We start from the raw sequence: 11,446 nt of genomic DNA, 5'->3' as shown, positions 1-11,446 counted from the left end.
AAAAAAAGAAAAAATTTTCTCCCTCCCTGATTGCAAATACTTATGTTTTGTATGCTCTCTGTTGAAAATTCAGAACAGACACAACAAAATTTATTTTGGGGGGTTTGTTTGTTTTGAGACACGGTTTGACTCTGTAGCCCAAACTAGCCTTGGACTTACAGCGATCTTCCTGCCTCAGCCTCCCAAGTGCTGGGGATTACAAGTGTGGGCCACTATGGCTAGGCCAGCCAAAATATATATGTATTTTTATCCAGACTGTAAAAATCACCTAGTAAGCCAGGCCTGTGGTGCATGCCTGTAATCTCAGCCCTCTGGGAGGCTGAAGAAGGGAGATAAGAAAATTCAAGCCTAGCCTGGGCAATTTACTGACTTAGAAGACCCTGTCTGAAAAAAAAAAAAAAAGTCCAGGGGGATGTAGCTCAGTGTGAAGGCCCTGGGTTCAACTCTCAGTACTTCCAATAGGGGAAAGAAAATCACCTAGTAATCTCACTAATCAAGATGATATTGTTTAGATATTTCCTTCAAATCTTTTTTTTTTACCCCGTATATCTTTTTGTATAATTGGTATTATACTTAATATAATTTAGTATCCATGTGTTTTTCATTAGACATGAATATGACTAAAGATTGCACTTGATCTTCGCCAAAAGGCTGAGAAGCGATATGACTAAAGATTGAACTACTGTGTGCCAGGATATTATTTACAAATATTCTTTTTCCCCTTTTCAGAACAATCCACATGTACTTTCAGCAAATTAAATAACTTTTTACTTTTTTGCTTTGTTTTCTTTTCAATCTTTTTCTTTATATGCAGCTTTTCAAAATCCAGAAGTTCAGCCACATTTTGTTTCATTTTCCATCAAAGTGTTTAATGTTACTGCTGTTTTCACACATCATCAAGAGTAAAGTTTTTCATTTTGTGTTCAGTAGTGGACATTGACTCCATGGCCTTTGTGCTGAGCTATATCCTCAGCTTTTAATTTTATTTTATTTGGTACTAGGGATCAAACTCGGGACCTTGTGCTTGCAAGGCAGAGCTCTTTTTATTTTATTTTGAGACCTGGTCTTGCTAAATCATCGCTAAATTATTTAAACTGAGTGTGAACTTGTGATCCTCCTGCCTCAGTTTTTCAGTGTGCTGGGATTGTAGACCAGTACCAACAAGCCTTGCTAAGTGTATAGTTTTTAATGGTTGTTATCACTAATCTGAAATTGATTATATAAGTTGTTTTTAACCTTTCACTGTTAAAATAATGAGAAATTCATCTTAATACCCAAATTTTGAATTAATTCCTTGAGAACAATTCCTAGAAATGGAACCCACAGAGTAAAAGGATGAAATGAACAAAATATTAACTGTTGGGAGCTAAGGATGTCATATAGTTGGGTGGTAGAGGACACACTTGGCATGTGAGGTCCTGGGTTAAATCCCCGGGACTCCCTAAAAAAGGTTAAAGTTGTTTTCAAAAATCAATTTTTATAGTACTTAGTTTTCCATTCAAAGATATAGTTACATCTTTCTGTTTATTCAGATTATTTTTTATTTTTTATTTTTTTCATTGCTGGGGATGCAGCCCAGGGCCTTGAGCATGCTGAGAAAGCAGTTGTAACTGAGTGTGTCCCTACACAGTACTTTTATGTCTTTATATATACCCTGTTCTTCCTTGCTAAACTTACGTTTAAGGAAAGACCAGTGTTATTTATTTTTTATTTATTGCACTTTCTCTACTAATTCCCATGCATGGGATGAATATGTTTGGGTCAAGTGTGATACTTTATTATTTTCAATTATATTTATTTATTTATTTATTTATTTATTTATTTATTTATTTATTTTTGAGACACGGTCTCACTATGTAGTTGAGACTGATTATTTATTTATTTATTTATTTATTTATTTATTTTTGAGACAGGGTCTCACTATGTAGTTGAGACTGCCCTAGAACTCACTATGTAGCCCAGGCTGGTCTCAAACTCACAGTGATCCTCCTGCTTCAGCCTCCGGAGTGCTGGGATTACAGGCGTGCAGCGCCACGCCTGGCTACAATTATATTTGTCTCCAGATTCTGCTAAAATTAAAATAGATCAGAAAGCTAAAAAACTAAGGTGCAGTAAAGTTTAATTAATACTGTAAGTAGCCTATGTTCCAAAACTTCCTAATATTCTGCTCCTGGTTAAGTCCCTCAGTCACGAGAGTGACCCTCTCATCTGGACAGGCAGGGGATGAGGCAGCTCCTGTGACCATTTCCCAGGCATGGGAAAAGAACTAGAAACACCTCAGCAGGGTTAGGAAAGCACGAGGAGGCCAAATATGTTTGGCAATGGATTTTTCTTTCTTTGTTTTTCCTTTTTTTGGTATCAGGGTTCATGAATTTGGGACCTTGTGCTTGCAAGGCGGGTGACAGAACCACTGAGCTAAATCCCAGGCCTGGCAATGGGTTTTTCTAATTTACTGTTCATTATCATTTCATAGTATCAATTTACTTTCACTTGTTAGCAAGTCTGTTTTTTAAGAAACAAGTCACAATGTTAAATTTTGTTTAGTTTTGTTTGAGACAGGGTATTGTCTAGGTCAGCCTTGAACTCACTATGTAGGCCAGATTGGCCTTGAACCTCCATTGTTCCTGCCTCAGCCTCCCTAGTGCTGGGATTACAGGCGTATACCACAATGTTAGACTAATGTTAACTTTTATAAAAGAAATCTGTTGGTCTTTTTAGGTTTGGTGCGATAGAAACCTGCTTGTCTATGAAATGCAGTTAACACATCAGCTGGACCTATTTCCCGAATGTAGGGTGACCCTTCTGTTATTTAAAGATGTAAAAAATGCTGGAGACTTGAGAAAAAAGGCCATGGAAGGCAGCATTGATGGTTCATTAATAAATCCTACAGTGGTAAGTACAAAGTTTGAAACTGAATGAACCGTAAGGGGATTTTTTCAGAGTATGTTAATTTTTCATGATATAGTTTAGGCTACAATTCTATCATTTTAAGATAAAAAGTTCTTGTCAAAGTCAGGCTTAGCCAGCCTTGAACAAAGAATGGAAGCAGAAGCTCCAGGCCCTGCCCTGAAGAAGAGAAAAGGTTATGGTGTAGCTCTGACCACAGTGTGGTCTGGCACATGCCCAACTGTCCAGCTTCTTGTGTGTGAAATGAGGGTTCTGAACAGGACAGTGTCTGTGAAGACGATACGGCACAGTGGTTAAGAGCACACACTATGAGGCTGAAGTACTGGGCTTAATGCAGCTCTGCCACTTCCTATAACTTTGAGCACGTTGTAGCAAGCACTTACATCATGTTTACCCTGCCCCTGGCGTTGTACTTAGTGCTTTCTCTAACCTAACTCACTTCACCTTCAGCAGCCTTACCAAGTAAGTACTATTATTTTTTGCCTAACAGATGAAACACTAGGAACTTGCTCAAGTTCTCAGGGTGGTAAGTGACAGAGCTGGGACTCATCCCAGATGTTCTTTATTTCAGTGACTTCATCTCCCCCCCTCCCCCGACACCAGGGATCAAACTCAGGACCTTGTGCTTTTGAGGCAAGTGCAGCGCCACTAAGCTAAATCCCTGGCTTGTATTTTTTTTGTTATTTTTTGTTTTGTTTTGTTTTAAATTTTATTGGTACCGGGGATTGAACTCAGGTCCTTGCACTTGCAAGGCAGGTAGCAGCACCACTGAGCTAAATTGCCAGCCCTGACTTCATCTTTTACATGTGAATAATACTGATTTCATTGAGGAATATGAACACTGTAGGCAGTAATACAGGTAAAATATTTAGAATATAGCATTTCCCTTCTTAGCCCTCCATAAATGTTATTTCAAAATCTCTTCTTACTATTTAAGTTCCTCAAAGCTTTAAGATTCTGTGTTTGTTTTTTGGGCCATGGTCTTACTATGTAGTTCAGGTTGGCCTTGAACTTACCATGTAGCCCAGGTTAACTTCAAACTCAGTGATCTTCCTGCTTCAACTGCCCAAGTGCTAGAATTACAGGTGAGTGGTACCACATCTAGCTAAGATTCTATAATTTATTTTTTTTAACTATCGAGGACCTGCAGATAACAGTTTTGAAAATATGTTCCACATAAGTCATATGAAGTAAAACTGCATACCAAAGTCACCATAAGATAGCAGTATATCTTTAGACTTTCAGATTGTCCCCATGCAATTTTTTTTCCTCCCCATTAATTGTTTTTATTCTCTTTGGTAGATTGTTGACCCATTTCAGATACTTGTGGCAGCAAACAAAGCAGTTCACCTCTACAAATTGGGAAAAATGAAGACACGAACTCTATCTACTGAAATTATTTTCAACCTATCCCCAAATAACAATGTAATGTGGAATTTTTTTAAAAATTTTAAAATTTTTTTCTGGTACTGGGGATCGAACTCAGGAACTTAGGCTTGTGAGGGCAGGTGCGGTGCAACTGAACTAAATCCCCAGCCCAGTGTGGAATTTATTGTCCATATTTCTGTTGCCTTTGTCATAATAACATATATTTTCTTTAGGGTTGGGGTGGAGGTTAAGTTCTAGGAAACTAGTTGTTAGTAATAAAACAAAATAATCACAGTGCTCTAAACTGAGATTTGAGGTTTAGTGCTACCTAGACAAATAAGCTTTGTAGTTAGTTTCAATCTGAGTAAACAAAAGTTTGGCCAAATTAAATGAAGCTAGTTTTGCCTGTGGGTTTAGGAAGATCTCTCAAGTATTTTTGCTTAACAGATTGACAGAAATCCAAATGATAAAAATTGGACTTAGACATTTTATACATTAATGCATGTCTTTCACTCTCCTGTAAACTCTTGAGGGAATGATGCGTGTCTTTTTCATAAACAGTTCAGGAACTTGCTGTTTCCTAAAACAGTCCTAAATCCATGCTCACTCACATACTAAGTGCATGAGAAGATTTTGTGGTTTGAAATACTCATAGGATTTCTTCTTTAATAAAAATTATTGAGGGCCGGGGATTTAGCTTAGTAGTTCTGTCACCTGCCTCACAAGCGCAAGGACCCTGGTACTTGATCCCTGGTACCAAAAACAAACAAGTTGAGCTGACAACATTCCACATGCATGTAGCACATGAAAAAAATGACTGAAATATTGCTGATAAAGTTCTAGTATTACCACTAGTTATTAACACAACTAGCTACTAATACCATCAAGAGAACATCAGGAAGCTTGTGGTTTGGTCAAAGTAGAGATGACTGCAAAGTTTATAAAATGCAGTTATCTTAGCATAGTAATAGAATTCCCCAGTACCTGCAATAAAATTTAACAGGTCACGATTGTTTCTTAGAGATATTTTGAAATAATTCAGGATGCTATTCTTATTCCAGTTCTGGTTCTAGGAGCAAAAGAAGCAAGTATGTTTCTGAGGAAAGGCAGATAAAATAAGACAAGTTAAGTTGCCTTAAGTTATATGACATAATTGGAGTATGAATGCACTGGTAGGAGAATGGTGAAGATACTCATTCTGGAGGGAGGAGAATGTGGCAGTGAGAGTGGCCCTGGATCCTCAAACATTTATTGAGCAGCCAAGCCACAGAGCGAAGGGTGATGGACAGAGGACAAGACATAAGCATAGGCGGAAGGGTACAAAACACAGCAGGAACCGCAGACTGGCTGGTGCTAGGAACATGTGGGTGGAAGGTCACTTGGGCCAAAAGGTGGTGCTGCTTCCATGCTGTGTGGAGGAATAGGGCCTTGACTTTGTGGGAGCAAGGTGCAGCTGTAAGCAGGCTGATCATTAGAGGCCAAAACAGTAGAAGCTGGGAAGGGATTATTAAAGGATTATGGGAGGGAAAAACTAGGAAAAGCGGGAAGCACTTGTCTAAAGAAGGCACATGAAATGTTTCAGATCTAGTTCATTCTTTGTTTTTCTTTTCCTTAGATTTCAGAAGCTTTGAAAAAATTTGGTGTCTCAGCAAATGACACATCAGTTTTAATTGTTTACATTGAAGAGGGAAAAAACCAAATAAATCAAGAGTACCTAATATCTCAAGTGGAAGGTCTTCAGGTTTCTGTGAAAAATCTTCCTGAAATAACAAATATTTCAGAAGTCAAAAAGGTTTGTAAATTTACATTGTTAGAGTGTGATAGTTGACTAATGCTGATGCTGTTTATTGGTCAACAATGGACCTAGCCAGGTATGGTGGCCCACGCCTGTAATTCCAGTTCTCTGGAAGCAGAGGCAGGAGGATCTCCATGAGTCCAAAGCTATCCTGGGCTACATAGTGAGTTCAAGGCCAGTCTGAACTATGTAGCTAGACCCTGTCTCAAAAACCAACAAAAAACAGGCCGGAGATTGAGCTCAGGGCCACCCTGCACCTGCCTTGCAAGTGCAAGGTCCTGAGTTCATCCCCAGGACCAAAAAAAAAAAAAACCAAAACAACAAAAAACAAAACCATGTACCTATTCATTTGGCCTTTTAAGAACTGTTAATATTTTAAATGATTTAAGAATAATTACAGATGAACTAGAAGGTGCATGTAAAGTACAATTAGAAATGTATTGATAAAAACATTCTCTACAAAAGTGAGTAGCTATGGATACATATTGAAGATATACTCCTAAGTGAAATAAATAAGGCACACATGTGTAAATACCAAATAGTCTCTCTGGTGTGAATAATCTGCAATAATACAGAAGATCCTAATAAGATTACTGACATTGAGAAATGGGAAGAAAGGAGCTAAAGGTGTAGGGAAGGTGGGACGGGTGGGGGAAGGGTAATAAGGGAAAAGAAAAAAATGTGAGATAATGAAAAGATGAAAATAAAGTGTTTGTAGATGGGGAGGGGCGGAGGGGATGAAGGGAGGGCAGGGACAAGGGGAAAAAATGAAAACCAAGACTTGACATGTAGAGGTACAAGATCCCAACAATGAATATAACTGTACTGTATCCCTAAAATGTACCAGTAAACTCAAAGCTGAAAAACAAAACAAAAGTGAGTACCTTTAATTCTCAAGGTTATATAGTACATCTAGAATATTGACTGTAGTATAAGTTAGTATCTAGATGAGTGCTTTTAAAAATGATACAAATAGGGCCAGGGGTTTGGCTCAGTGATTCTGCCACCTGCCTTGCAAGCGCAAGGACTCAAGTTTGATCCCTGGTATCCCCCCAAAAATTGATACAAATAGAGTGGGGATGTAGCCCAGTGACACTGCACTTGCCTGGCAAGCCTGAGGTCCTGAGTTTGATCTCCGGAACCAAAAGTTGATGCAAATACGTTTTTATGTACAGAGAGTGTTTATGTTCTAACTACATTTTAAAAGAAATATTTGAGATAAGCAGTGAATTTTCATATGCTTTGAATATTTTAATCACATCTGTGATTCATGATTTCATATGATTAACCCAATAATTGAATGAAAATTTCACTTATCAATGTTGGTAGAATGACAATTACTAGTGCATGAATGTATCAGAAGGATATTATTTGTCTCTCATTTTTACAGATATATAAATTGTCACAAGAAGAAAGCATTGGGACATTATTGGACAGCATCATTTGCAGAATGTCAACAAAAGATGTTTTGTGAAATGTTAGAAATATTAACAGAAATTGTCATCATTAAAGAAAACACTTTTTTATCGCTACATTTGTATATATTCAAATACTTTTATGTAATTAGAAGAAAAATTGCAACCATTTATTGAGCACCTACAGTGTGTTGGGTTCTTACTTTAGCAATTCTATATCCACCAGCTCACATCCCACCCCTACTTCAGCCTACTCCATCACTCCCCTTCTGAGCTTCTGGATGCTGTTTTGTATTTTATGTGTATTTAATTCTCACAGCAGACCTACAAAGTGCTTTTACTCCCATTTTATATAAGGAGCAACTAAAAACTTGTAGAAACAATCTGAAAGCTCTGGGTTCAATCCCTAATACCACCAAAAAAAAAAAGGTGAGAAAAAAGAAAGCAGTTGAGGCCTGGGGCTTTTGGAGGGGTTCCTGGTGACACAAATTACTGCGAGGTAAAGGAAGGAACTATATTTTGAGTAAAAATTGTTAGGTTAAAAAAAATTGTAGCACTATTAAGTCATTTAAGGTCACACAACTAGAGTATAGTCGTGTTTGATAAATAATTGGATTTTCTTGTCACCTGTGTTTTTTATTGTGTCAGTCAAGATAGGTTTGATCAAGACTCAGCAAACTCTCTGAACATGGTGGTACACATCTGTGATCCTGACACTCAGGAGGCTGAGGCAAGAGGATTACTGTATGCTTGAGACCAGGCTGGGCTACATATTGAGACCCTGTCTCCAAAAACAAAAGAAACAAAGAAAAAGATAGCAAATGAACTCTTTCATGAAGAACAAGACATAAAAATTTTCCTCTTTGCAGACATAATCCACTGCAACTACTCAACTACATGTTATACAAGTTATAGTACTGAAGCAGCCACAGACCACCCATAAGGACGTGCTGATGTCACATGATTTACAAAATATGGTGGGCAGGATTTGATTGGAGGTCTAGTTTGTGGACTTGTGGGTCAGTTAGGCTGCAGTAACAAACAGTTCCTAAAACTGGTTGTATACAATGGAAAATTATGTCTTACTTTTTCTGCAGAGACAACACAAATCAGTAGGAAGACTCACTGCAGTGACTTAGGAACCCAGGTGCTGTAAAGCTTTGGTATAGAAGTGATAGACGTCATTTATCTTTGTTTTTAAAGACAGAGTCTCTCAGTAGTTCAGGTTGACCTTAAATTCTGGGCTCCTCCTGCCTCAACCTCTGGAATGCTGAAATAGGCGGGCAGTACCACCCCTGGCAGATACTACTTATCTTGTTTCATTTTAAATTATTAAAATTTAGGTGAAGATTATGTTCTTTCCACTGCATCTCATCAGGAAGTATACAATGCCTGTAATTTGACCATTTGGGTAAGGTGTTTCTTTGCTAGGTCTCTGTATTATAAAAGCATCCTTTCCTGCAAAGCTTAGAGAGTTGAAGCTGAATCTAGATCTCAAATGCTATAGTTAGAATTAAAACTCAGATCTCTGGGTTACCGCATATCCTTAATGCTGCTGCTTACTGGGCTTAAAAACATTCTTTCCAATTGATGTGCAGTGAACCACATATGAAATTGTTCTATTTTTACATATGTCATTTAAATTTTCTGTTTTATTTTCTTGCTAAAAAAACTCTGTACATATTTCTATATTCTTATGACAGACCCCACCCCTGGTAAAGTGTAAGTCCAGAATGGTGCCACTTTGCACTACACACAGTAGGGTACAAGCATGCCCATGTCAGTAATCTTGCAAATGTGGCCTTCTAACTTCTGCACGTTTTCATTGGGGAATGTGGACTCAGTGAAATAGAACTCATGTTTATTAATTCGTATAGCCAGCGATTTAGCTTAGTGGTTCCACCACCTGCCTCGCAAGCTCAAGGTCCTGAGATTGATCCCTGGTACCAAAAAAAACCCCAGAATTGATATTAATTTGTACATTATGAAGACAAGTTGTAAGGGTTTTATTTCTGTAGCTATAAATAATGTTTTCAACTTCCCTTGAGCCTTTGAATCAGGAAAAATAAAAAGTACTGCCAAAGAATTAACATAAGGTTTCAAAGTTTTAGTATTTTTGAACTGATTTAGAACAATATACTTTATGAGTAGCCAGGTTGGTCCAGGGTCTAAAAACTCCCTCAGCAAAAATACAGTTATAGGAGGGGATTTGGTGTTGAAACTAAAAAGGGTTTGGATTGATATGTCACACATATTTGGCTCTTTAGTCACAGGGTTTTACATTAAAGGCCAAAACACCAGTCTGGATTGTACTCTGAGATGAGATGGGGAGGGGTGCTGTGTTTAGGTAACATTGCTATTTCTAGCTACCCAGCCTTGGGAGCAAGCACAGCAGTGTACAACTTCAGAGGTGTCTTTAGTCCCGCCTTCTCCAAGTTCTAAATTATAATTTGAGCCTAGAGCCTTTTTTTTTTTTTTTTAAGAGCCCAGTGGCTCACTGGCTGTAAGGTCTCTGCCACCATCCACATCTGGATGTATCCCTGATGGCCTAATTTCGTGGTCCTCTGCAGCAAGGAACTGTACTGTCACTGCAGGTGCTTCCCTGCTCCTGACTTTGTTTTGCTGACTGCAGTGTCACTCGGTACACATGGTCAGTGTAGGATAAGAGCATAACCTTGTAAGTTGTTTGCAGAATGAGTACAATTGGGGCCGGGGATTTAGCTCAGTGGGACAGTGCCTGTCTGCCAAGTATGAGTTACCCAGTTTGATCCCCACTACCAAAAAACAAACACATTGAGTACAAATGTGTATCCTTCAGTTTTCTGTTCTTGCTGTTTTTTGTGTTTGTTTGTTTTTGCTTAAGACATGATCTCACTATGCAGTTTAGGCAGGCCTTCAAATTACTGGGTAGGCTAGGATTGCCTCAAATTGCAACAATCCTCTTGATTCAGCCTCTCAAGTTCTGGTATTGTAGGTGTGCACCACAATGCTGGGGCTCTTTGAAATTTTTTATTATTACATGTTTAAGTACATAATCATGTTCATCATGGGGAATTGGTACGTGTGCATAGCACATCTTGTTTTTATTTCCCCTTCTCCTTCTCTCCCTCCTCCATCCATCTTTCACTCCCTTCCCATTTGTAAAAGATCTATCTCCCTTTTTTCCTATCATCCAACCTTAATTTTCTTCTATTATTTTTTCTTTTCCCTTCCTTCCCTTCTCTCTCCCTTGTTCTCCTCCTTCCCATTTACCTTCTAGTCTCTTTTTTTTTCTTTTTCCCCATTTCCTATCCATCCTTTGTTTTGCATTTTAAATTGTTTATACTTTGGGTTCCTCATATAAAAGAAACCATGTAATAGTTAACCTTGAGTATCTAATTTATTCCACATAACACTGTGCTGTCAAGCAGCATCCATTTTCCTATAAACACTTAAATGTATCCTTTTTTATGGCAGAGAAGTACTGCAATATTTATACATACCACATTTTCTTCCTACCCGCCCCCTGGTACCAGGGTTCGAACTCAGGACCTTGTGCTTGAGAGGGAGGTGTAGTACCACTGAGCTAAGTTCCCCACTCCAATGCTATGTTTTCTGTATCCATTCATCTATTGATAGGTGGGTTTTTAAAAAAATGTATCTGTATGCCAGGTGTCTTGTTTTCCCCTCTAGTCAACTCCTCTAGTCTCTTCCTGACAGTACTCTGGCCTAGAGATTAATTTATAGCAAGAGGAACCTTTGAGCCTGGCATCCACTCAGGTTGGCCCAGTAAGCAAGGGCAGGAGAGTTGGCAGAAAGAGGAGGAGGGAGGGAGGAAGCGAGTGGGGCTGCTGATATTTATCCTGCCTTGTCTCTGGACCTCCTTTTAGGACAGCTGCTGGGCCCAGTTCCTAGACCTCTTCCCTGTTCAACCTATGAGCAACGTAGGTTTAGTTTGGGTTTTTGAGATGGGATCTCACTG

The 11,446-nt window shown here is 38.5% G+C and overlaps 1 protein-coding gene and 1 long non-coding RNA gene across 8 annotated transcripts in view; one reads left to right on the top strand and one right to left on the bottom strand.

The window, feature by feature from the left end:
- Tprkb (TP53RK binding protein) overlaps positions 1 to 8,244 on the top strand; it is a 9,817-nt gene extending 1,573 nt beyond the window's left edge. For 3 of the 5 annotated variants that reach the window (XM_010609567.3, XM_010609565.3, XM_010609566.3), the window contains exons 2-5: positions 2,719 to 2,892; positions 4,210 to 4,332; positions 5,891 to 6,067; positions 7,461 to 8,244. In XM_010609567.3, coding sequence (XP_010607869.1) covers positions 2,752 to 2,892; positions 4,210 to 4,332; positions 5,891 to 6,067; positions 7,461 to 7,544 — 525 coding nt within the window. In that variant the 5' untranslated portion in view covers positions 2,719 to 2,751 and the 3' untranslated portion in view covers positions 7,545 to 8,244. The other 2 variants (XM_010609568.2, XR_002024890.1) reach the window with 2 other exon arrangements.
- LOC117286514 overlaps positions 1 to 11,446 on the bottom strand; it is a 63,802-nt gene that overhangs the window by 13,079 nt on the left and 39,277 nt on the right. The window lies entirely within an intron of this gene.

The sequence above is a fragment of the Fukomys damarensis genome, unplaced genomic scaffold (assembly GCF_012274545.1).
Source record: "Fukomys damarensis isolate Sample0158 unplaced genomic scaffold, DMR_v1.0_HiC HiC_scaffold_2, whole genome shotgun sequence".
Lineage (NCBI taxonomy): Eukaryota > Metazoa > Chordata > Mammalia > Rodentia > Bathyergidae > Fukomys > Fukomys damarensis.
This window is presented reverse-complemented; position numbering and strand designations above follow the sequence as displayed.